This window comes from Echiichthys vipera (assembly GCF_963691815.1).
Source record: "Echiichthys vipera genome assembly, chromosome: 12".
Taxonomy (NCBI): Eukaryota; Metazoa; Chordata; class Actinopteri; order Perciformes; family Trachinidae; genus Echiichthys; species Echiichthys vipera.
Window position 1 is genome coordinate 5268007 of NC_139837.1, and position 27374 is coordinate 5295380.

The 27374-nt window shown below is 42.0% G+C and overlaps 1 protein-coding gene across 1 annotated transcript; it reads right to left on the minus strand.

The window, feature by feature from the left end:
• Positions 1-498: 498 nt before the first annotated feature.
• Positions 499-26949, minus strand: LOC310955105 (phospholipid phosphatase 2-like). The gene is made up of 6 exons (XM_083924858.1): positions 26698-26949; positions 9621-9772; positions 8634-8896; positions 5674-5731; positions 3962-4138; positions 499-1797 (listed from the first exon to the last, which is right to left on the minus strand). Exons 1-6 carry the CDS (start codon positions 26756-26758, stop codon positions 1648-1650), a joined length of 861 nt encoding a protein of 286 aa, XP_083780984.1. The 5' UTR covers positions 26759-26949; the 3' UTR covers positions 499-1647.
• Positions 26950-27374: the final 425 nt, after the last annotated feature.

Below are 27374 nucleotides of genomic sequence, written 5' to 3' on the forward strand. Positions count from 1 at the left end.
CATGAAGCCTGCATCACTGTTATGCACTGTTTTCAACCAGGACGCAGCAGAGAATAGCTCGAGGAAGGCAAAACAAATACGTGCTTTACCACACGTTTGCATTTCTTTTTTTTTCTTGCTGTCAAAGTAAGTACTCATAGTTGTCTATGCTGGGTAATATTGATGGAGAAAACCACACAAAAATGACATTATGTGCAGTTTCACAATAGGATACACGTTATAAAGAGCAGCGGTTCTACGCAGTATGGAAAAGTTTGACATTTAATTTAAGTAATTTCCAGATGTGGGTATGGAAAATGTTGGTGTTTCCAGACTATTATCACTTTCTACGATAAAATATATGAATATATACAAATTAAAACAAGTTTACTAACATAAGATACATAAAATGTTGTGCGTTGAACAGGTACCTGTGTAATACCCATGTAAGATGTCTTGTAATTACTCGGCAACACAATGGCATACAGTCAGAATATAACATACGTGTTAAAAGTTGGATTTTATTGACATAAGCATCTAACAATTGGTTATTATAATTATTCCGGTGTTTAATATTGACTGAAAAATCCTCTGAAAAGACCGGAAATTTGAGTCTGAAAAGTCTTTTATGATTTATGAAATGTAAAACGTGTAGGAACCCTGAAAGAGGGGGGGGGGGAGGGAGGTGGCCAGTCCGTGTCAGACTTGAAGAAAAAAATCATGGTTCAAGAAAACTGGAAAAGGAAAAGCTGCTTTATGGGATGAGTATACGCCAGTAAAGTCTCAATTTGTCTTGGTTTGTCCTTTTCCAATATTTGAAGTGAGGTTTGTTCGTATAAAGAAAGAAAAACATACAAAATAAAGTTGCTAGCTAAATAAAAAAGTTGCACTGTAACATCACAGCAAAGTAGTGGTGCTGCGTTCTTAAAAAGCTACACACTTTATTAGATACAGTAGTAATAAACAATAAAAAAAAGTTAGCACTATACAAAATCATGTATATACTGTAGTTAAAGCAGTCCATCGCAACACATGCACATCTTCTAAAGACAGTAAAACACACAGTAGATGTCTGGAGAGAGAAACGACAAAAGTGGCAGGGACAGGCGGATATAATCTTGCTCCAGTGTAGGTAAAATAACTTTTATCTGACTGCAGGAAGCAACAGAGGGGAAAACATTGGGCCTCCAAGGTTGTGTCGCTCCACTCAAGGACAGAAAGAAATCTCAGGCTGGTGCTTTTGAAATGTACAGATCTCTTTAGCAGTCTGCTCACGTTTTCTCTGTTTAACCCGCAGCATAAATGCTCCCTCACAAATCTGGAACGTTTGTTAGAAATGCAGCACAGAATTAAGAAAAACAACCTAAAAATATATATATATCACTGCACACTTTAGAACAGAACATGTACACAAATGGGACATATTTTCGCAGCTCACACACACCCTAACTAAAAAGACACACGGCTGCGGAGCATCTGTTCCAACAGGTTTAGGGAATCTTGAGTTGTCATAGCTGTAAAATAGTTTGGAAGTTTGAGCGGAGCGGTTCTAGTCTGGATTCTCGGTAGTGGTTACTGCGATATGAGTCACGGGTCCTTTGTTAACGGAGCTGCTGTTAAAGAGTGTGTAGGCACAGGTTAGTAAGAGGAGCCGCTGCTGTGAAGAGCTCATACAGTTCCAGAGTAGTTGTAGTGGTTCCCGTGCTGCGAGTCGGGAGGCTGCGGGCTCGGTTTGCGCTCGAGGTGTTCGATCTCTGCCGTGTCCGTGTGTGTGCAGTGAGGGGCGCGCTGCTTGAAGAAGTCGGACACGTATCGGACCTTAGAGAACAGAAGAGAAAGTGTCAGAGGTCCGAGGGTTTAAAGGAAATCAGTCAAGATGCAGTTTACATCCGAATTGTTCAGACTTGAATAATAAATTACTTTCAAGGAGATTTCATAAAAAGTATAAAGTGTTTTTGTTGTTTTTTGGATGCTTCACACACACACACATCTGCAACCCAGCAGCACAGGAGATTTACACGATCAGCACAATTTCAGGGTTAGTGTCACAAATTCAGTATCTTGGTGGCAGAGTGTGTCGTCCTCTGTTCGAGAGATTGGTGGTTCGATCCCCATCTTCCCCGGTCCACATGTCGAAGTGTCCTTGGGCAAGACACTGGACCCCGAATTGCTCCCCGTGCTGCGCATGGGTGTGTAAATGTGGTGTGTGAATGTGTGTGAATGGTTACATTAGATGGTCTGTAGTTGTCCACTGCCATCAGTGTGAATGTCTGTGTGAACGGGTGAATGTGACAAACGCTGTGAAAGTGCCTTGAGTAGACAGAAGTCCATTTACCAAATGTCTCCCCTTCTGTTCCTGAGGTTTGAAACATTACGACGTCACAGTGAAGTTGACCTTTGACTTTTTGGGATAGAAAATGTCGTCACGTCATCATTTTATCCTGTTAGACATTTGTGTGAACTTGTGTGTTCTTGAGTTATGGACAACAAATGCTTTGGAAGGTCACAGGGAGCTTGACCTTGTCCCTCCAAAATGTAATCAGTTCATCCTTCAGTCCAAGTGAACATTTGTGCTACATTTGAAGAAGACAAAAAAATCCTCAAGGCATTCCTGAAATATTGTGTCGGACGGACAACCCGCAAAACGTCTGGCCACAGCTGTCGCCAGCGCAGGAGGTATAACAAAAAACACCTCTGTCCAAATGAAAGGTCTAAACGCGCACGCTCGGACGTTACAAGCCGATAACTAAAGTTTTAGCTGACAACATTTTCACACTGGAAGTTGTTTTCAAAAAGACACATTTTCAGGGACCTAAAACACAGTTTGCGTGTGGATAAAAGGCCAAAAGGCATAGAAAATGCTACAGTTTAAAGATTGTTTTTTGGCAGTTTTCAAGCCTTTATTACACAGTAAAGGACAGACAGGAAACGGGGTGAGAGAGAGAGGGAGGGGGAGACCTGCAGCAAAGGGTCTGCAAGGTCGGAGTCAAACCGGCAACCGCTGCCTCTAGGACCTTCTTTACATGGGGAGACTGCTCTAACAACTCAGCTACCGGCCGCCCCGAAAAAACTACGCTGTAAAACAATACCTCTGTACACGCGGACTACGCCGATGACACTTTCTCGCAGAGATGTTGATGCAACTTTGGTGCGGTTGCACAAATGAAATTCGTTAGACAAAATATGAGATAATATGTTAATATAATGGAGTCAAATACGAAAATACTACTCCAAATGTACCATTTTGTCAACACTCAAACAACAAAGTGGTTATTGTTTACAGATGTTTCTAGTTTTCTGGTCCCTAAGAACACACTTCTAGTGTGTTTTGAATAAAATGGGTTGGGTTGTTGCATCCTTCAAAGTCTGCTTTTCATTATAAATGATCTGTTGCATGCCATTCTTAATGCAATCGTCCTCAAACTTATTAAGTCAGGAAATATCAGAGTGTAAATGATGAAATTAGGCGTAAACTCCACTGCTTGTCTTTGTTGACAGCATGGAAGTTAATGGATAGATTTACCGCAGACCTGTGCGTAAAACTCGAGTAACATGGGACTCACAAATAGTTCCCTAAGCTGTTTGGGGAAACTTCCAGTTGGTAAACTAGAACATTTGGGACGAAACGATTTGACAAAAGCCTTGATTTTGAGCGTGTTGAGCGTATACAGCTATAGGCACGAACATGGGAGCTTTAACACAACTGCATCCTCATCTCATCTCATCTTTAACCGCTTATCCGGGGTCGGGTCGCGGGGGCAGCAGCTTCAGCGGGGGACCCCAAACTTCTCTTTCCCGGGCCACATTAACCAGCTCTAACTGGGGGATCCTGAGGCGTTCCCAGGCCAGTGTGGAGATCTAATCTCTCCACCTGGTCCTGGGTCTTCCCCGAGGCCTCCTCCCAGCTGGACAACCGCACCCTTAACCACCGAAGCGCATCTCTTTCTGCACAAACGACACAGAAACACATTGTTGGACTCACAGTGAGCACAGCGATGAGCGCTCCCTGCAGCAGCCCCACCAGGACGTCGCTCCAGTGATGTTTGTAGTCGGACACGCGCGTGTACCCCACGTACAGAGAAAACGCCACCAGGAAGAACTGGATGGTCGGTCGAACCAGCCGCGTCCACTTCCCCTGCATCCGGGCCTGGACGTAGAGCTGCACACACACACACACACACACACACACACACACAAGCACATTCTTGTTTAAAATCAAGTGATATCTGAATTTAAAGCCTTTTGTTGGTCAATTCTGGTATTTACATGTATGATCCAGATATATATTTAATTATCTTCTTCTAACTGAAAATGAAATTTAATAAATGTTACTATTAGGACGTGTTTGTGCAAAAATAAGGGATTATATCAGGTTTGTTTTTTTGTATTTAATCAATTGGAAAAAAAATAAATAGAACTATAAAACACACTTTCAGATTTTAAAACCTGTTTTTGATGACGTACTATACTGATACTGACTTTTATAAATTACTTTTATGACTTTTTAAAAAAATGTTATGACCAATTATATAATATCAGTAATATATATAATATCAATTAGAAAAAAATTGAACTATAAAACACTTTAAATGACCTTTTTGTTTTTAAAAAAAAAGTTTTTTTGATGACATATGACTTTTTTAATTACTTTAATGACATACTATACTATGACTTTTTAAACATTATTATGACCAATTATATAATATCAATTATATCTAAATATCAATTGGAAAAAAAATGGAACTATAAAACACTTTAAATTACCTTTTTTTGATGACATATGAATTTTTTTAAATTACTTTAATGACATACTATACTATGACTTTAAAAAAAAAAATGACAATTATATAATATTAATAATATATATATATAATATCAATTGGGAAAAAATAAATAGAACTATACTTTACCTCCATAGAACTAAACACACTTTAAATGACCTTTTTTTAAAAAACATATTCTTTGAAGACATACTATGACTTTTTTTATTTACCTTTAGGACTTTTTTATGACTTTTAAAAATGAAAATTATGACATACTTTGACTTTTTATAATTACATTTATGACTAACTATACTGTGACTTTTAAAGCATGGTTATATCATTAAAGCTGTGACATCTTCGGGACCTTTTTATGGACCAATATTGTCTCTAGCTCATTTATTTACATTTATTTATTTCATTTTCTGTTATAACTAATAAACCGTGGGTTGGTTTAGTCACTCAACTTATTCTCTTGTGTTAGTTTTGCACCCTTTCTATTTTCGTCATGTTGCATTGGTGCAGCGGTCCGAGTAGTTCTCATAAACGGACCAAACAAAGACTATTAAGTCGTGATATCTCACAAACGACGTACAGTAAGTGTTGCTGACGAGACGGCAATGTTCAACACATACCCTGAAAACGTTTTCTGGGTAATTAAACGATTCGTTATGAGAACAAACAGTCGTGTCTATATGGAAAAACCTTTGACTGTTTCCTGAATGACTGATTTTCTTTTGGCGCCTGCTTCCACAGACGGGTCCAACCATTGTGCAGCGTGCCGTCCTAAAACAATGATGTTTTCAAAGATCAGCCATGCGTCTCTGTTGACCGCTCCCTCCTGTTTTCAGTCACTCGTGGGGCGTCTTTAATAAACAGACTTCTTTCACAGCTACAGAAAGTCTCACGCAGACGACAGCGGCGACACACTCACCGACAGAAAGAGCATGCAGTACATGCCGAAGGACGAGTGGCCGGAGTAAAACGACAACCTGAGGAGAAAAAAAACAACAAAAAACGACACATTTACACTTTTTTCTTCAGTCGTTTTTTGATAAATATGATAATGACGTGACGAAGAAATGAATTATTGTCATTTGTGCTTAATGTGTTGCTTTTAAGTGATTTATACAGTTGCAAATTTAATATTAGTTGGGGTTTGGTAGAGAAAACTGTGCTATCGGAGCTTATAACAGGGTTCCTACGCAGTATAGAAACATTTATGGAGTTTAGTTTGAGTAATTTCCAGGTTTGGAGAAGTTTGGAACAAAGTTAAAGAGTTTGGAAAAATGTTTTGTGGTGTTTCCAGACTATTATCTCACTTTCTTAAATAAAATATATTAATATATACAAATAAACACAGGTTTACTAACACAACACAGCCGACCTGTAGAGCAGTGGTTCCCAACCTTTTTCTTAAGGGACCCATATTTTTACCATAGTAGACTTTGGTGACCCCCCCCCCCCCCCCCCCATGAAAATAAAAATAAAATAAGGAACATCATAACTTCTTTTACATGAAATACTTTATATTTCAGTTATTTAATAACAGCATGGGACAATGAGGAGAACCTGAGTATGATTACAACATATTTCTTCATAACTTGTACTTCTAAAAAAAACTTTTTCTTTAACATATTTCAATGTTTCCTGCTTAAATTGATTTGAAAAACAGCTTAAGAACTTGTACTTTTAAAAGTACAAGTTCTTTTAAAAAAAAATTCATTTAAGCAGGAAACATATTGAAATATAATAAAGAAAATGAATTATTATAAAATTAAAAATATACATTCTGCTCTAATTGTATCCATTGCTTCTATGAAGCCAAACTCAATCTAACTTTCTTGGTAGCCCCTCGTTTTCTTTTTGACATTTTCCGCAGTCTCCTCTACCTGACGCTTCGCCATCTCTCCCTTAGCTCCGCCGAGCAACGACTGCTGCACGTGAGGCGTTCAGGTCACACACGCTCTGTTCCTCGTGATATAGGCCTATAACTTATTCATTTATCTAAAATTTGAAATACACGAATAAATGTTTAATGTGGCCTTGGATTTAGTTGATTTTGTCACATATATGAATTAAATGCTTAGCCTACTCATTTATTTAACATTTTAATTACATTAAAATTATTAAACCCCTTAAAATCAAGAGGGCTTCGCTACCCCCCCTGGATCTTTGACGCCCCCCTTGGGGGGTCGGGCCCTCCAGGTTGGGAACCACTGCTGTAGAGGATGAGAAACTAATCAAGCTGGCTGTAGAAGGGTGTCCGGTTACCATGGTTACTGTTCACCCGGCAACTGCAATTCTCATTTATTTAATTTTCTTTTACGTGTCGTCTACATTTTTATCTATGATTGATTTTTATTCATCATTATTTTGTTTATTTACACTATGTTTGCTCCATCTGAAGCCACTGAAGCAGAGACTTTGTTTTGTTTTGTAGTTCCTGGTTAATCGTTCCTCCGTCCTGTTCCCGTCTGTAGAGTTACAGGGTCAGTTATTAACTGCACTCTTTAAGCATTTAGACTGAATTAAATGCTGTGCGCTGAACATGTCTCAGTCTGGAGTTCATTCACTTACATGAGCTACAATACGGACGTTAAAATGTCTTGTTGTCACTTGGCGACGTTATGGCATACAGTCAGAATTTAACATACCTGTTAAAAGTTGGGATTAAAAACTATTTATTGACATAAGCATCTAACAATTGATGTTCAACATTGGCTGAAAAATCCTCCTAAAGTCTGAAAAAGTCTGGACTGTTGAAATGGAAAATGTGTAAGAACCCTGTATTAAAGAAATTCTGCCATGACTGCTTTAGACGGGCTCTCCGATGACAGATTTACGCATTTTTTGGATATTACATTTTGACTTTCTTTTGCTTTTCGACATACTCGGTATTCAGATATTATATTATAATATATTTAATATTAAGTCTGAAAATTGGAGTCTGAAAAAGTCTGGACTTTTGAAATGGAAAATGTGTAGGAACCCTGTTATAACCCTGTTATGTTATGACATCTCTCCATTAACAGTTTAAACTGAGGTATAAAGATGTGATCTTTACAAGGCACAGGGATGAAGTTACTCAGGACCACTAAGTGCTATAATGGGCACAAGGGTGTGATGGGGTGTACTGTAAAGTATGGGGGTGGATATTTTTTTCTATATATCTTTCTGTGTGTATCTGAATCACGTATTATTATTTTTTGGTAAACACACGTACAGCTATGTGTGTGTTACTTTATTGTGCGTTGAGGACTTTTTTTTGCTTAGCACTCAGCAAAGCGTTTTCTGTTTTATTTTTTTTTATATAAGAAATCTGTCGGGCTACGAAGCTCATTTCTATTTTTGTTGTAAGTTATAAAGAAGGATAAGGGGTGGGAGTTTATAAGTTTAACTTCTTCTCACTCCTTTTTGAATATTTTATTTCATGATGAATGCGATTACTGTTGTAGATATGCATGTGCATTTATGTGTATGTACACATATGTGTGTATTCATTTTTTTGGAGAAATATTCAAAATAAATGCAAAAAACAAACAAACATTAATTGCATGTATATAGGTCCTCCTGTATATAGGTTTGTGCATGTGTGTGTGTTTCGGGCCTGTGAGTGTGTAACCTGTACAATAACCGAGTGAAAAAAATTAATTTCCCCTTGCGGTATTAAAAAAGTTATTCTTCTTCTTCTAACAACGCTGTTACCAACTTTAATATATCAATATATCGCCCAACTCATGTCCACATTATATTTTCCCTGGGTTGAAAGCAGTTAACTTGAATGATTTGAAGTTGTTATCAGTCAAAATATCAGCTATCGCCAACTTGAATCCAAAAAATGTTCATTTCCACCTTCACCATATCAGAAACCAGAGAGTTGCGTAATCCCACCTGGATTCAGTCACATTGCGATGGTAGCCAGTGCAGTTGATCTGCAGCATGTATCCGTTACAGCTGACTGGGGCGCACACGGACAAGAAGTCTGGACGAGGACGACCTATAGTGAACTTGGCCAGGTCGGTGAGTGACTGGCTGACAGCGCCTCCAAACAGGAATGTGCCCACCACCTTATAAAGAGCTGACAGGTACTGGTTGAACTGGGAGTTGGAGTGCAGACGCTTCGTGTGCACGAGGTAGGCCTCTCCTGTGGTGATCTGTGGAGCGGTGACATAATCAAGCAATAAGGGAAAATACGCTTTTGGTAATGATCAGTACTGAAACAAAAAAAGGTAGCTTTTTGTCATCTCATCTCATCTTCAGCCTCTTATCCGGGGTCAGGTCGCGGGGTCAGCAGCTCCAGCAGGGGACCCCAAACTTCCCTTTCCCGGGCCACATTAACCAGCTCTAACTGGGGGATCCTGAGGCGTTCCCAGGCCAGTGTGGAGATCTAATTTCTCCACCTGGTCCTGGGTCTTCCCCGAGGCCTCCTCCCAGCTGGACGTGCCTGGAACCACCTCCCTAGGGAGGCGCCCAGGGTTCATCCTTACCAGATGATCCTGAACCACCTCAACTGGCTCCTTTCAACGCAAAGGAGCAGCGGCTCTACTCCGAGTTCCTCACGGATGCTGAACTTCTCCCCCTATCACTAAGGGAGACTCCAGCCCCCCTCCTGAGAAAACACATTTCGGCCGCTTGTACCCACGACCTGGTTCTTTGGGTCATGACCCAGCTTTCATGACCATAGGTGAGGGTAGAAACGAAGATTGACCGGTAGATCCAGAGCTTTGCCTTCCTCAGCTCTCTTTTCGTCACAACGGTGCGGTAGAGCGACTGCAACACCGCCCCCGCTGCTCCTAATCTCTGGCCAAACTCGCTTTTTGTCAGATTGTTATTAATATGTAAAACCACCGCTCAGACTGACGAGATGCATGGACTTACAATGACGATGGAGCAGGTGATGGTGACGGCAGCCATGGCTCCGTGGGAGATGGTGGCTCTCCTGTAGGGATAGCTGATGCTCTTGTCATCGCAGTAGATTCCTCTTTGGTATGGCTTGAACATCAACGTCAGGATGACTGAGGGAAGAGCCGCTGGACGAAGAAGAGACAGTATTAATGTTGACAAAATCCACTCTACCGCTGAAGAAAGTTTAAAATTCAAATAATACAATTACTTAATCAAACATTACTGAAGCAGAGAGCATCTACCTCCACTAAAGATGTGCAATCCACTGCATACTGTATGTTATTTTAACCTAAAATCTGTTTCTGAACTATATCTCCACCAAATACGTGTGTCAGATATTCAAGTACGGGCAGGAAGTTATGGAAAGTGAAAATGCATTAAAATCGCCTATTTTGCAGTGTTTTCCAGAGATCCATAAAATAATTTTAACAGCAGATGTAGGCTCCAAGCTGTCTTCCAAAAGTGTTATACTATGTTGCAATTTTTTTTAAAGTCAGCATAGTATGTTGTAAGAAGTCACAGTATAGCATGTCATATAAACGTAAAAAATAATCATAGTACAGTTTGTCAGAGAGACAGTCATGAAAAGTCATAGTATTCCATAAAAGCCACAAAAACGGCATAGTACAGTTTGTCATCAAAAATATCCCCAAAACTGTCATAGTATAGTATGCTATTCATTCATTCATCTTCAACCGCTTGTCCCTGTCGGGGTCGCAGGGGGCTGGAGCCGATCCCAGCTGACGGGGCGTGATCGGGCGTGAGGCGGGGTACACCCTGGACAGGACGCCAGTCTATCACAGGACACATAGAGACGAACAGAGACAGACAACCATTCACACCTACGGGTGATTTTTAGAGTCATCGATGAACCGAACACCTGCACGTCTTTGGACTGTGGGAGGAAACCGGAGAACCCGGAGAAAACCCACGCAGACACGGGGAGAACATGCAAACTCCACACAGGAGGGCCCCAGCCGGGATTCGAACCAGTAAACCTCTCGCTGTGAGGCGACAGCGCCGACCACCACAATAAAATGAAAAAGTCATAAAAAGTCATAGTAGTCGTAATAGTATCTCATCAATTATGTCATGAAAACGATCTTCTATCAGTGTAGTAGCCAGTGCGTTGTTCTTTGCCGTAGTGTGCCGGGTCATGGCATCAAAGCTTAGAGACCGGCAGTCTCAACAGGCGGTTCAGGAAGAGCAGCTGGGTGATCGGGAGAGGAGGACAGGGGACTAAATTAAAGCCATCCCTTCTTACCCACTCTACAATGAGCCGTGGCGACTGGTGCAGAGAGAAAGATGAAGGACAAACATGTTATTGAGTTTGAACCTCAGGTCACATTACATGGAAGTTATTGAAGAAAATCGTGAATTTCCCATAACAACAGTTCTAAACATTAAATCCCATATGAAGAGGTGTGTCCTGCGTGCCAAGTGTATTGATACAATTACATTATAACTATTAAATTAATAACATTAAAGCATGGGTGTCAAAGTCAAGGCCCGGGGTCCAGATCCGGCCCGCAAATGAATGATCTTGGCCCCCGGGATGATATTTGATTAGTATTAGAACCGGCCCGCACGCCACAGCCGCCTGCTGGTGTTTTTCATGCACCAACACTACATTACCCACAATGCAATGGTGATCCGTGAACTCACTGCAGCGCTGCAAGTGGGCCGCCTCGGCTTCATTATTCATCAGCATTCAGGGCAGATGTCAACTTTCAGCCCCCTTGGTCTTGGCTCAACAGGTTATATGCATCATTTTAATATGTTTTAATAAACTTTGAACCAGTCCGGCCCTCGGCTTGTAGCAAATTAGTTTTTTTGGCCCTCTAATGCAGGGATGTGAAAGTCAAATACATCAAAGGGATCATTAGTAATGAAAATAACCGTGCTTCCTCAGATTGATTTAGTATATAGGTTTAGAAATGTGTGTTATTTAAACAGGAAGCCTATACATTAAGGGTCAAACCAGCGCCCAGCAGTTAAACATGAGGGCTGGGAGGTGAGCTATAAAAAGTTTTGGGTTGTTTTTTTTTGAAGTTGTGTGGATTGGGGATGAGTCAACGTGATCAGGATGTATAGGTTAGAAGGTGGTCCGTGGCCTGAAAAGTTTGGGAACTGCTGGTACATTACGCCATTTCTCAAAGAATTCCCCCTCAACGCCTCGTGTTAGATCGGTGAATACGGCCTTGATTTCAAGTTAAATAGTTAAAAAGTGTGCTTCTGCAACTGCGTAGTTAACTTCATACAGTGTTTCAAAGCCTGCGTTAAGAGCCGCAGGTCCATCCTGAGAGCAGCTTTGACCCCTCGGCTGTGCGTCGACAAGTGAACCGCAACACAATGAGGTGCAGCTCAGGAAACAGCTAAGAACACACTGACGGACTAATCTTTCAGCTTTGGCAGAAAAGCCCGACTCTGCCAAGTAAATTAATTTGTCATCGGCAGAACTCGGTGGCAACAACTTCACCTCTACGGGGCCGCGGTCACTCTCTACAGAGTGTCATCGTGGAAACATGCAGGGGACGGGACGGCAATGACCTTTGACACCGGGGCACAGTTAACACGTCCAAGGGCATGGGAGCTGAGGATTGAACTGAGACACACACTCAAATGCGCACAAAGACATGAGCGCCACATGCTCCCTGACAGATCTTTAACCCGCGGAGGTTTGTACTGACAGATTGTTTGTGTCCTTGTTAAATTTGCTTTGACAGCTTCTCTGCAAGTGCAAACAAAAGATTGAGAGTTAAGAGTTGCACAGCAGCATCAGACCACATAAAGCTGTCTCTTAAATCTGAGCAGGGACAATAGTCCAGTCTACGCGGCTCACGTCAGGAACCTTCCAGACCGCAACTCTTAAAGGCTTTTCCTGTTCAAGAGCTCGTCGTGACACCGAGGAATGTTTGTTTTTGGAAAAAGGAGCCGTACTGTATTTACCGGGCAGTGACACAACAGTGGCTCTCCACTAACATATTGCTTCCTTCTTCCAGAGCGTGTGACAGTTAGGACCGAATGAAACAACATAAAGACGCACAAAGAAAAACACGTTCCAGGTAATGACAGGTCATTTGGAGAAGAAGAATAATTACTTTATTTATCCCGCACGGGGAAATGGAATTTTTTTTTTCACTCTTATTATTATTCATGTTACACACACAGGCCCGAAATACACACATGCACAAACAGGACCTATACATGCAACTAATGGAGAGATGTTAGAGTGAGGGGGCTGCCAGTGACCAGCGCCCCGAGCAGTTGGGGGTTCGGTGCCTTGCTCAACAGCACCTCGGCAGTGCCCAGGAGATGAACTGGCACCTCTCCAGCCACCAGTCCACGCTCCATACATGGTCCACACAGGGACTTGAACCAGCGACCCTACGGTTCCCAGCCAAGTCACCTATGGACTGAGCTCCTGCCGCCCCAAGAAGGTCAATTAAACACGATGTCATGTGTACAAATGTGGACGTTTACTGGTCGAGAGTGTGAATTAAGTTTGAGGTCATACACACTCAGGTAGCCCGTCCGGTGTGAACATTTTCTGCTTCCTGCCACAGACAGGAACATTAATGCACAACACTGTAACTATGAATCAGGGCCCGACTGATACAGGATTTTTCAAAATCTGATAAATTCACAGATTACTGTTGTGGCAGCCAGTATAGCTGGAATTCAATGTTGACGGTTTTGTACTGATATGACTCTACAAAAGGTGCTTAAAATCATTTATTAAAGAATATTAAGCATTATTATACATTATATATACACACACAAGTATTAACATGTCAACAAATTATAAATAAAGTAAGACACTAAACTAAGAAAATAAAGAATAAATAAGAATAAAAGAGTTAAACCTTAAGTTCAGTCAATTGCCAAACATTTAAATGGAAACAAAATTTTTAAAAAGCTACATGGCACCATTTCAAAATCACCCCAAGCATTGATTCTGTATTATATGTTCTGTAATAAAAGGTTTTTATATCAGCACATATCAGAAAACATATACGCCGATACTGAAAGACACAGATATATATATCGGTCTAGTATGAATAATCAAAGGAAGACGTTAAAGGAGGGGGAGAAAGAAACAGCTCACGGGTGAAAGAAAATCCACAAAAGACAAAGAAAAGTAGTGAACAGGGCAACTTAACAACGAGCTCAAACTCACTATGAAACTCTGTAAAACGACACCTTCACCATCTACTGCCATCCACGTCAACAACCCTCACAACAGAGGCCACATTCAATGTTTCTGTTGCTGCACTGAAATACATTGGATTTGACATCTCTCCATATTATTGAGTGCAGACTCTCGCATGTATTGCGTTGCCTTTTTTGTCTCTATTGTTGTATTTTAAAGCACCCATCAGTCCGCCTCGCCCACTAGGTTGTCACTACACGCTGCCCGAGGAACACGCACACACACACACACACACACACACACACGCACACACACACGCACACGCACACGCACGCACACACGCCACAAAGCCTAAAGTAATATGTTCCATTTTCTGAACAAGTACCACTAATGATCTTTGATGACAAGCAGTTTCCTCATTGAAGATAATTTATTTCCATGGAGGGAAGCCCCCCCCCCCCCGCCCCTCTGCTCTTCACATCTCAGAGTTCATTATTCCAGCAGGTCAAGCATGCTCCGGGCTTTGCTTTGAAGTGAGGCCCAACCATTGTTTATTCTGCAGGGTGCAAGGATAACATTTAGATAAGAGCTGCTGCTTGTTTGACACAAATCTCTGGTGGCTACACACTGCCAGGGTGGAGATGTGAGTGGACAGAGTTGAGCGATGGCCTTCAAAACACACACACACACGCTCACGCACGCACACACGCCACTGCTAAGCTGATTTAACAACAGAATCAGTGGGGAAGTCAATTCCCCTTCGTATCAAACATGCTCCAACAGCCTCTGGGAGCCGAGCCCATGGACAGTCCCTATTATCTGAGAGGGTCTGACTGTTTTTATCTGGTCTATTATTCCAGAAGGCCTGGTATGTTTTTATAGGGCTGTGCCAGCGGGGCGGCCTCCGCTCCCAGGGACTGGGTCGAGCTGAGGGGGGGCAAAGGTTCATTCCCTAAATTTACATTTTTTCTTTTTTTTTTTTTAAAAAGCCATGCTTTTCCTTCCAAGAGAAATCTGAATTTCACTGTCTAGATCAGAGTATTCTCCACTTTATCAGTGAGCAGTTGTGTTTTTATCACTTTTTAATGTATTTGTTTAGGCTAAGCTATACATGTATGTTTGTGCAACATGCTCTCTGATAAGAACACATGATAGGGCGCACCATTCTGAGATGCATTGGAGGGAGTACATTTTTACTCAGTTAATAAACTTAAAAGGGAACAGTTCGACTGTTGGAGGAGAAAATGGATGTTTTTGAATGACAGAGCTGGACTGTAGTGGTTGTGGTTAGCCTAGCTTAGCGTAAAGTCTACAGGCAGAGGAAACAGCTACACTAGCTCTATCCAAAGTAAAAGATACACACAGCATCACCTCCACTGCCATCTTTACCTTATGTTTAATCGATACATAAACTGAAATGTAAACAAGGCGATGTGTAGTTTTAAAAAGGTGAGTTCTAAATCTGGGGAGTCTGAACTTTCTGTCTTATCAATAAAAAGATGTTTCCACTGCATCAATGATAATGTATTTAGCTTTAGAAGCGCTGGTCGTTAGATTTGTCTGACCTTTGGAGAGAGCCAGGCTAGTAGTTTCTACACGCGTCCAGTCTTTATGCTAAGCTACGCTAATCGCCTCCCGGCTCTAGCTTTGCACTGAACACAAACTATTCCCTTAAGTGGTTTTGTGGTACTTATACTTAACATTATAAGCTATTTAGTTCAATAACTAGTTGTGTTGCAGGTTGGAGATTTTACTTAGCAAAAGTCGTCGTGATTTTGTGACAAAATGCATTAGAGACATTACGATGTTTTAGAGTTTTGGAGAATATTCTCAACCTGAGCAAGACTTTCTCTTCTCTACCTTCTTATTACCTGCTTGTTTACAGCATTATAATTTGGCAGCGTTCACTCTTTTTTATTATATAGCCTAGTGCAGGGGTCTGCGACCTTTACTTTCAAAAGAGCCATTTCGCCCCCTCTTCACCAAGTCAGATTTGTCTGGAGCCGCAAGACATATTTGATGTCACAGCTTATAAAGTTGCATATATAGTTATATGATATATACAAAAAAAACTACAGTTTGTTGCATTTATGAAATTATAGAACAAAAATAAAGAAAACGGTTGACATTTCATTCCTATTATGATTATTATTACCTATAAAATGTTGTTGGTAGTGAAAGCAAACTGATCTCTCCACGCAACACTCTATTCTCCTCCGATCAGGTGTTTTGGGGGGGTTTACCCATGGTTAGCATACTGACAGCACAGGTCAGAAACTCAAGATTAGCAGGGAAAGGTGCTGCTTTTGGCAAAAGCTACAGGGAGCCACTAAAAAGGAGTGAAGAGCAGCACGAGGCCCAGGAGCCGCGGGTTGCAGACCCCTGGCCTAGTGTGACAAAAGGTCATAAAAAAGAAAAAAAACAAAAAGTCAGTCTTTACTGTGGGGTGACTGTATTTAAATCTTTTTTTGGGACCTGTACATATTTCATAAAACCACTTAAAAACATTGTTTCAGTAGCTGACACCTTCAAGTTTATAATATAGCAAAGTGGCTACTGCAGTGTAAAGGTTTTTTGATTGGTGGGAAAATCTCCAAAAGTGTTACAACTGTCCCTGGTATCCCTCACTGGAGGACATTTGCTTGTAACAAAGTATTTCTATTCCGTGGTTTTATACTTTTATTACTGCGGCACGACTGAAAAGAGTTACTCTATGGGCTTGTATCATCCTACTTTGACATTTGACATGTAGCTGTTGAGTTTCTTTTCCTGATATTTTGCAGCTGCAAACAATGTAGAAATGAATTCCAACCTCTCTGTCAAAAGAGGCACGCACACAAAGTTTCTGCTGATTTTCTGTCTTCTAGTAACAAAACGTCCACAGGAGAGATAAAAAGGGAAGAAGGGAAAGTATTGTTTTACGCTTTCACAATCTTTTCTGGCAAGAGCGAACCCCCGATTCCACTTTTGAGAAAATAAACATGATGGAATTTGGGATCAGACACAAGTACAACTTCCCCTTGACCTTTGACCCAGCGGGAAGTGGGAAGTGTTCCTGTTATTCAGCCGTGAAGACGACGAGCCCTCGTCTGAATAACTGAAGCATCGACAGAAACGGGTAGCCGCGTTGTAGGTGAGCATTTGTCTGAGGTCAAATCTCAACAGATGACTGTGAGATTTCTGCACTTTGTTAGCTAACGGGGATTCGCAACCAGTGTTCCACATCACACCGAGGTGCTCAGAGAACCAACGTTTAACGCCTCCTCCCTTATTCTATGGCTTTTTCTTTGGTGCTCATTGCTGCAGGATTTCAGCGCTGCATTTCCTTGTTTCAGTGTTTTTGTCTCTTCAGTCCATAATGGCTGTCATTGTTCTTCAATGTTGGGGGGGTGTAAACTTATACTCAATCCAAAGAAGCTGTTGTTGGGAAGAAAGCAAATCATTTCCTGTTAGGTTGGGGATTTTTCCTGGGAAAGTCCTACAGGACACTGAATGAAAGAAAAAAAGTGTTTACTTTACTGCTTTGGAGTAGGATGGGGGTGGGTAAGTATTGCTAATTTAGACCTGAATTTAGGTTTTTATTATTATTTATGCTTATAGGGACAGATAAGTCCTGGGAATGAAGACAATAACACACCATACCTTTTTGAAAGATGTAGATCGACAGGGAAGATGGACGCCTTTCTGTGTTTAAAAAATACATAAGAAAGATCCATTTGAAATTGTTACAGGACACCAAAGCCAGATGAAGTTTCTTAAACCTGTCTCTTAAATCTGAGCAGGGACAATAGTCCAGTCTACGGGGCTCACGTCAGGAACCTTCCAGACCGAAACTCTTAAATGCTTTTCCTGTTCAAGAGCTCGTCGCTGGCCTCGTTGAAGCCAGTGACACCGAGGAATGTTTGTTTTTGGAAAAAGGAGCCGTACTGTATTTTTACCGGGCAGTGACACAACAGTGGCTCTCCACTAACATAATGCTTCCTTCTTCCAGAGCGTGTGACAGTTAGGACCGCATGAAACAACATAAAGAGACACAAAGAAAAACACGGCCCAGGTAATGACAGGTCATTTGGAGAAGGTTAATTGATGAGTCTAAAATCACCCGTAGGTGTGAATGGTTGTCTGTCTCTGTTCGTCTCTATGTGTCCTGTGATAGACTGGCGTCCTGTCCAGGGTGGACCCCGCCTCACGCCCAATGCCAGCTGGGATCGGCTCCAGCCCCCCCGCGACCCCGACATCGGGATAAGCGGTTGAAGATGAATGAATGAATTAATTAAACACGATGTCATGTGTACAAATGTGGACATTAACATTGTGAGAATGTTTCTTCACGCGTCTATGATTATCTTTCACTTTGGGGGTTAATGGAGCCTGGCATTACCAGACTGATCTCAAATGACGATTCATCTGGGCCCTCTGAGTTCATTTTTGATTTCCAAGGGGCGTTACCAACGGTGGGTGAAATGCTTCTAAACACTGCGTAGTTCGACCTGACTTTCTTGAGCCTAAAAAACGGCACTGAACGGACCTGCAGACTTGACGGTGATGTTGTGAAGTCATTGTCTTAGACCAGCCACACATGAGATAGACGGCTGTGATTGGTCTGTACAATGTCAAGACGCTGGAAATCTGCCTGAATGTGAGAATGGGCCAGAACAAATTAAACATAATCACGTGTTTGAAACTTTGACTATGCGTGTCAAAGTGTTTCGGTATGTGACGAGAGGGGAATGAGAACTGGTTACAAAGATTCAACATGTCTGTGGTTTGCAGAAATACACAATGGCAACGTTTTCTTCTGGCGACTGGGTTGGAATAGAACAAGTTGAACATTTCTTAACCCTTTTAAAGTGATTGTCTTTGGCGGAGGTATGTTCTGTTTGAAGACTTTCTAGTCTGCATTATGTTCAAGCAGTCTACAATTCAAACAATCGATCCTGCAGAAGCGCACGTCTTACTGCAGTGTGAAAAGTAAGAAGAGCGACTTTGACCTTTAATCAAAGATAACAGAAATAATTCTTCCTCTCTCACATGAAACCACCACAGACAGTACATCTATGAACAATGTGTTTGACAAGAAGCTCGCCCACAAAAACAAACCACACACACACACACACAGAGATACACACACAGACACACACACACACTTTCAATTTCACACAGGAACGTCAGGGAGCAGAAGTCAACACTTCCCACTTGACTTTGACATGTATTTGGCAGAAGCAGTTACTCTGTGTGTGTGTGTGTGTGTGTGTGTGTGTGTGTGTGTGTGTGTGTGTGTGTGTGTGTGTGTGTGTGTGTGTGTGTGTGTGTGTGTGTGTGTGTGTGTGTGTGTGTGTGTGTGTGTGTGTGTGTGTGTGTGTGTGTGTGTGTGTAAAACAGTTGGGGGAGCATCTCAAACATGTCAGCAAAATGTTAAAGAGGCACATAAATAACGTTGAGCAGAGACGCACAACAACAGCTGTTTTCAGTCACTCGCTCTGTCGCCGCTGCATCATAACAGCTCTGTTACAAAACTCCGCAGTCAAATCCTAAAGCTTGTCAGGACTTGTACTGTAAAGACGTGTCATTCAAAACTACACAAGCAACAAATACTTTCGTTTCTTTACTGCTGATTCTCACTGTGTCATCACCGACCATGATCAGTCAATTAATCCAGTAATTAAACAACAGGACATGGATCTTGTTTGACAACAGAGTCATTGTTTGTCATTTTAAAGCAAAAACAGCATCAATTTTATGGCTCCAGCTCATTTTAAAAACTCTTTTTTTTTGTATTCTCAGATAATAAACTGAATATTTTTGGGATGAACTGTTTTGGACATTTTAAGACGTCATCTTAACGCTGAAATATGTATTCACACAATGTTTCGGTGTTTCCGACCTTCATCTGGGACATAAGCAGCAACATGACATTTCTATATATGCAGAATATACACATGCATAGGAGCTGACTCATCAAACAGTCATATAAGTAACCTGAAGGGTTAACTCTCCAAAAATGAAGCGATTAAGAAGAACAAGTCAGCAACATAGCTGCCAAAGTTACATCCATAATTTAAATAGTAAAACACATTATAGTATAATAAATTAGTATGAAGGACCATTAGATTTAATCAATACATACGTAAAACTCAACACGTATTATTATCTCAACATATTAATAAAGAATTTGCAGGAAAATTGAGTCTAATCCTGGTTACCAAACAATTATAAAGTAACCAGTAGATTCGTTGTTGCAGCTCCCCTATACTGTACGTACACGTGCAACACACCAACTAAGGTAAGTTTACTCACCCTCCAACCACAGGTTTCTAAAAATTCACACTAATAACTGTTAATGTGAATCAGTGTAAATAAAAGGGTGAAATCATCTTGTTTTATTCAGAAATACATGAAATTAAAGAAGCAGGTTGCCTTCAAAATGCTTTGTTATCGTCAAAGTCGTTTGATTATCTAGAAGGGGACAGAGACCGTAAATGATCCCTGTGTTAAACTGCAGGTTTTACACTGACTGGGGATATTATAGTTGAATCTGTGCTTTGTATTTCACGTATGTGGAAGTGCGTCGTCCAAGCTCACAGAATGGTTACTGAGCTGTCTGAAGTCATCTAACGCACGTGGATTTTCAGAATGACTGATATGTGCTTTTAAGTTTCAGGAGGTTGCTGACCTCCCATGTTCCTAACAGGAGTTCCTGACATCAACCCTCTCTGAGACAACACTGTAAAAACATTATATGGATCCCTTTATTCTGCTATAGACCTGCAGATAATTAATTACTAGACTTTGGAGCAGACGAATGTACCAGAGAAACCAGAGTCATAAGTGGCAGTAAACAGTGAGGGTGAGTGAGTGCAGCACCAGCTGGGCTCCATCTTGCTGACGGGCAGCCGGACAGACAACAGCTCTTCAATGTCTCGTAATATACAAACACCATTAAAATGAAGACAAACAGCATTAAAACAGGGTCGAAGCTCAGACAGTTCCTTCAGATGAATTTGAGGGGACAGAACGTTTTTACGTATGATTGAAATAATTTGATATTATGGAAAAGACGCTAATTCGCCTTTGTGCCAATACCAGTCCCATCTCTGAAGCTGAGCACTCTCCAGTTGACTCCTCGTCAGGTCGAAGCATTGTGAATTTTTTACTTTTTAAACTAAAGTGTGTTATAAACGTAACAAAGTCCTTTAAGAAATAACTCAGAGTGCGGAGATCGTGTTCGTAACATTCGTGAGTGTGCAGTCAAGAGAAAGCGTACAGTGTTGCCAACTCTTTCCCAATGAGAGTATCTAACACTCGCTCCAAAAGTCGCCAGGTTACGTCATGCGCTCGTTTGCAAATTGGTGACGTCATTACGCATTCATTCACGTAAAGCTCAATGGCTGCGTCGGATGCAGCGAGTGAGAGATCAAGAGATCAAAACCATATTAACTGGTCAAAGCCGCCAGAGTCCTTTAACAGAAACAGTAATTCAAGGTCGATACAATACGTACAATATAACGTGATACAATATATTTCTCCCTTTTCCCTGATGATCTGAATAAGTTGCCAAATTTGTCGCTAGTTGCTTTTTATAAATAAAGTCGCAATAAGGGCGCACTCACACTGTCGTTCTGTCCCGGGCCAAAACTGTTTTTTCAGCTAAAGCCTAGTACCTTTAAGCAGTGTGAGTGCACCCGTTCGGCACATAACAGCCGACAGCACCCATGGCCCGCTTGAAAGAGGTGGGCTTTAGCGGAGCCGTTTGCACATGTACGAGCATGAGCGTGCGCACGTGTGCGAGCACGAGCACGAGCCCTACGGCAGTAGCGTTATGTCCGCCTGTTCGGACATGTAAATAGAAGGACGGACCATGCGCGGACATTTAACTACAACAACAATGGCGGTGAAAGGTTCACGTTGGTGTGATGCGGAGGTGGAGTGTTTACTGCAGATTTGGTCGGATGAAAATATTCAAAAACAGTCGACAAGACGCACAAAAACTCAGAGGTCTACGGAAAGATTTGTAAACAAAGAGACGCATCGTGATGACGTCAATCAATGCGTGTGACGTGTTACGGTGTGATGACGTATGGACAGCAAGAAGCATTTGCGCGAGGCCCAGGTAGTGTGAGTACAAACGGGGCTGGGGCGCGGGGGGAGAGGGAGGGGGGACAAGTACCCTAAAGCCCGGGTCGCGGTGCGGAAGGACAGTGTGAGTGCGCCCTAACTTTGCAACGACTTCTCAGACCCTAAGAGGGTCTGAGAAGTCGTTAAATCTCGTGAGAAAGGCACCAAGTTTTGCAATACGGAGCGTGTGTGATGGCAATGTGAAGTTAGCAGAAACGTTATAGCTGCGAACGTAGCAGTGTAGCGTGTGTACAGTTTCGGATTTTTGTCGGTTAATAAATGTTACAATTCCTCAACACCCAAACCAAGTTCCTGTGTCTTGCTCGAGAGTTTTTCTAGGCACGTTTGGGGGGGGGGGGGGGGGGGGTTATTAGGCTACGTGCCAGACTATTTCTTAGCCAGGGAGCTAGGCTAGCTGTTTCCCCATTTCCCGTCTTCATGCCAGCTCATAGTCCAGATCGTAACCTCCTGATAGACTGTGTTGCTCTTTACACTTTGAAGAATTAAACAAAATATAACATTAGTGAGACTTAGGGCGCGCTCACACTATCCTCCCGGACCACGACCCGGACTTTAGGGTACTTGTCCCCCCTCCCTCTCCCCCCCGCGCCCCAGCCCCGTTTGTACTCACACTGCCAGGGCCGGCCAATGCTTCTTGCTGTCCACACGCCTTCAAGCCGTAACACATCACACGCATTGATCGCGTGTGTGGCTTTGTTTACAAATCTTTCCACAGACCTCTGAGTTTTTGTGCGTCTTGTCGACTGTTTTTGAATCTTTTCATCGACCAAATCTGCAGTAAACACTCCACCTCCGCATCACACCAACGTGAACCTTTCCCCACCATTGTTGTTGTTAAATGTCCGCGCATGGTCCGTCCTTCTATTTACATGTCCGAACAGGCGGACATAACGCTACTGCCGTAGGGCGCGTGCGCGTGCTCGTACATGTGCAAACGGCTCCGCTAAAGCCCACCTCTTTCCACCGGGCCGTGGCGGCCCAGCTGGCCCCAGTTGAGCGCGGAGCGGGTGCGCTCACACTACTTAAAGGTTCCAGGCTTTAGCTGAAAAAACGGTTTTGGCCGCGGCCAAAAGGATAGTGTGATCACGCTCTTAGAGGTGCTGATAGCTGGATTTTGTCTTCTTCAGACAGGTGTAGGTTAGCCGTTTCCCGTCTTCATGCTAAGCTACATAAAGACATGTGGTATCTTCTCATTCAGGCTCACCAAACAAAGCAAGTAAGTGTCAGAATAGGCCTGTAACCTGATGCCAAGACACACTGCAGGTAGAAAAGATGGGCACTGGAGAAAAAGTGAAACAAAAAGATGAACAGAGCAGCCTGTTCACACACCGTAAAACTGATAAGAACAAAATGGGAAATGTAACTGTAGCCTGAATTTCATAAGTGAGTGTAACAACAGACGGTTAGCTGGGCGGCATCTGCCTGGATGTGCAGTCGTGTGTGTGTGTGTGTGTGTGTGTGTGTGTGTGTGTGTGTGTGTGTGAGTGTGTGTCTACTGTGTCCAGTGATAACAAATAATGGCAGGATGAAGGTTTGACAACAGAGGGTAAGAGGAAGAAATAAAACACTGAGCAGAATCAGATAATCAGTTACAATACGGACACTCAGCACAACTAACACACACACACACACACACACACACAGACACGCGAGCACGCACGCACACAAATCAGACCTCATGACAGTTCACCTAAGAAACAAACAAAGAAACACACAATAAGCAACAGGGCAGTAGAATAATACATTTGCAAATGACTAAATAAAGGAAGGAAACAAGTTTGTGCATCCAGATGGGCCTGTTATCGTCAAACAGGTTATGAAAGCAGATGCGGACAAAGCGGTGACATCTTGTTAAGAAAATGACTCTAGAGCTGGGAAATAACACAACATAATATCAGCACTGTGATACAAGATTCAAGTGGTTTTTGTATAATCGAGAAATGTGCGTTTTTAAAAGTATTTCCCAGGTCTGTCAAATATGAGAAGCTTCTCAAAAGTTAAGATTTTCTCACTAATGTTGTCGTCTTAAATCGTAGTGAACTGAACATCTGTTGATAGGATGAAAAAAGCTTCTCTGTGAGATTGTTCTGGAGGTTTTTACGCTATTTTCTGATGTTTTCTGATGTTTGCATAGTATTGTATACTATATACCTATAGTATTTACATGTTCTAGCTACAGAAAATCATACTTGTTTGGTCTAGGGCTGCATCTAATGATCATTTTCATTATCGATTACTCTGCAGATTCTTCAACAACAATCAACAACAAAAAAAATGGTGATGCAATTATTATTATGTTGTTTTGTCCAACCAAACAAACAGTCTAAAACTCAAAGATATTCAATTTATTATAAGGAAAGGCAGAAAATTCTGAGCAAATCAAATAGGATTTTGCCTGAAAATTGATTCATAATAAATTCTTGCCGGTTTAAATTCTTGCGACCGACTTGTTGCGGCTCTAATTTGATCATCTAAGTACAGATCAATCAAAAGCTTCCTTAAGCGCAGCTAGTCATCCCTACATTGTAGTGTTACATGTATCCAAATTGAGGTGTACCTTTACATTTTACTGTGTAACTTCTAATGTGTAGCTATAAAAATATCTGTACTTTTAACCAAGGTAGCGCGGTCTGTTACATTTGGTCGCCTGTCAATGGCGTCATATACCATTCAGCATCCGTCAGAAATGTACTTTTTATCCTGTTTTAAGCCCCATTTAAACGCTCTTTAGATTGTGGTGCATATATTCTAACGGGTGAAGGATTTCAGTCATCCGACACCTGGATTTTAAGTTTTTAGAGAAACAAGCTGAGCAAATGTTTGAGGCAGCTCGGCTCGCGTCCCCTCCAACAAACCCTGTGTCCCGACAGGACTTGTCTCAACACAAACCTAAACACTGAAGAAATCCGAACCAGGAGGAGCTGACTGCAATAGTTGCGGAGAAAACAACTCCAATTATCTCAGGCTGCTTCACGCCGTCACCAAACGGCATCTTTTGGTTTTGTTTTGATTGAGAGACCCCTAACCTTAAACAATTACATGCATTACATTTAAAAGAATATTTGAGTTATTAGTAACGCCTCTTGTACTAAATTACACAAATCACACTTTCACCTTTTAAAGGCTGGTGACCACAGACACCACGCACGCGCACACACACACACACACACACACACACCTGTGATACATCTCAGTTGTGAGGTTAGAAATACTGGAAGCTTAGTCAGTGAAAGGAATTATCAGCTGAGAAATCTTTAGTTAATCATCATAGCTCTGATTTCCCAACTGTATTCTTTCATGTTGCTTAATTTTAAGGATTCTTGTCCTTAAAGAAAGGACAAAAATACTTTTGTTTCTTTATTATTATTAATAAATCAGCTACTCATGTCCAAAGCATCATTACAGCCCCCATCAAGGCCAAGAATTTATTTCATCGAGTTCATCCTTAAAGCTTAAAACTTTTCCCCCTCTAGACGGACTTGCAGGGCGTTTACAGTGGACTACTGTGCACAAACATGAACATACACTTTGTGAGAAGAGGGGGTTGAACAGCAGAACAGTCATTATCATTCCTCCCTGTCACTCAACAGATGGATCGACGCATATTGTAACCTTTAATGTTTCGCTTACAGGGGCTCCACTGCAGGCGGGTTCTAGTTGAACCCATATTTCATAAACTCAGTTGAAAATTAATATCTCTGACACCCTCCCTCCTTTCATCATCTCAACTCCCTCCTCCGTCAGCCTCATGGTGTCAGAGATGTGAGCAGATGTGACACAAACAGCTGGAAGACGTCAATTATGAAAAATGATCTTTGTGTCATCTCTGGAGTCCAGAAGCAAGTCGCAACAAGAGGTTGTGTTCCCTGTACAGCCTTCAGAGCCCACACACACGAACACACACACACTTCAGTTTCCAAAACAGGATTTTAACTGTCAGAGAGAGAGATTCATTGACAATGATCTTTGCTCGTCCTCCTAATCTTTTGAAAAAAGAAAAGGGGCCACAGGGTGCAGGAAGAGAAAATATGGAGAGAAAGCGTGTGTGCAATCTTTGAAATTATTCACCAAAGAAACAAAAGAGAAAGCTGGAGATGTGCACACACACACACACACTCGCACACAGCCAAACTGCACTTTGTGGTTCCTTCCACATAACAAACACGACCTCTGGGCTGTGAAAAGACAACACATTGAGATTGTGAGTGCATCATCACCTCAGCACTATGGAAGAGCCAGATAGTGAGGTAAGGCTGAATGCGTATTATCTCAGTCCAAATGCTTTGAGAGAAGCAGCAGCAGCAGCATTCTTACTCGCTGTTGGGAAAGACTCAGTTTGGCCTGTTTGAACAAGATAGAGACCAACAGTGACTTGCAAAGTTTAATTGTACATGCAGAGGGTTAAATCACTGCCAGTTCATGCATGGTGTGAATAACTGCTACTTATCTTGCAGAAAGCCATGAAGCAACAAGTGGATTAGGCTATCTGTGATGGATCTATAAAGTGTGTGTGTGTGTGTGTGTGTGTGTGTGTGTGTGTGTGTGTGTGTGTGTCTGAGTGTTGGGCAATCCCATGAGTCACCGTGCAAACTTCACAATGAGGGCTGCCATAATTCATTTCTGATGCAGCCCCCCACAAAATAAAGTAAACAAATAAAAAAATCACAGATTAACATTAAGCACACCACATGAGCTGTCAACCAATTATGATCCGCTGGATTCTCAGCCACAGTGTCAAGAGGAGAGGGGAGAACAACTCACCAACAAGGACACAGAGAATATCCACCACGATCAGAATCAGCTTCTTTCCTTGCTCCGTCATGTTTCCTCCGATGCCGCTTCACTTTCATAAATAAATCGCGTTTATAAATGGGAAAGAGACATAGCAGAGGGCACGGTTGTAATGTAAGAAACGCCTGCAGTTGGGGGAAAAAAATAAATACTATGTGTACAAGTCGACCTGCTCGTTCTTCCGGCTCTGCTCCTGTGTGTACCTGCCCGCCCGTTTGCGTGTGTGTGTCCGCTGCTTCAGGTGAGCAGAAGAAAGGGACGCGTGCGTAGAGCTGCGTCCTCCCCGCCCTGCCTTTTTACGCACAGGGGGCGCGTCAAACCAGCACGTTATCTTCCACTTCCCGACAGGAAAAATCCCCACTTTCTCTCTATTTTCTCTCTCTCAACTTCGCCCTCTGGATTCGGGCGATTAAATCCATCCGGTGACAAACCAATGTGGTTAACTCTGTGGGCGAAGGCATGGCACAACCCATCTAAAGTACCTCCCATGGTATTTTAACAGTGGAGATCTCACCAACATTACCAGATTAAATAGTTTGAGCTCCACTGGGGACAGAAAGTAGCCCATTTGAGGCCTACTGCTGCCCCACTGTATTCATTTGGGATTAAAGTCTTTACCAAATTGACAAGTGATAGAGATTTATGCT

Excerpts from the sequence above, each read along its gene's own strand:
- LOC310955105 (XM_083924858.1), bottom strand. The coding sequence starts at position 26,758 with ATGACGGAGCAAGGAAAGAAGCTGATTCTGATCGTGGTGGATATTCTC. Across the intron at positions 9,773-26,697 it reads TATTCTCTGTGTCCTTGTTG|CGGCTCTTCCCTCAGTCATC; the intron begins GTGAGTTGTTCT and ends TTCTTCGTCCAG. Across the intron at positions 1,798-3,961 it reads CGCTCATCGCTGTGCTCACT|GTCCGATACGTGTCCGACTT; the intron begins GTGAGTCCAACA and ends CTGTTCTCTAAG.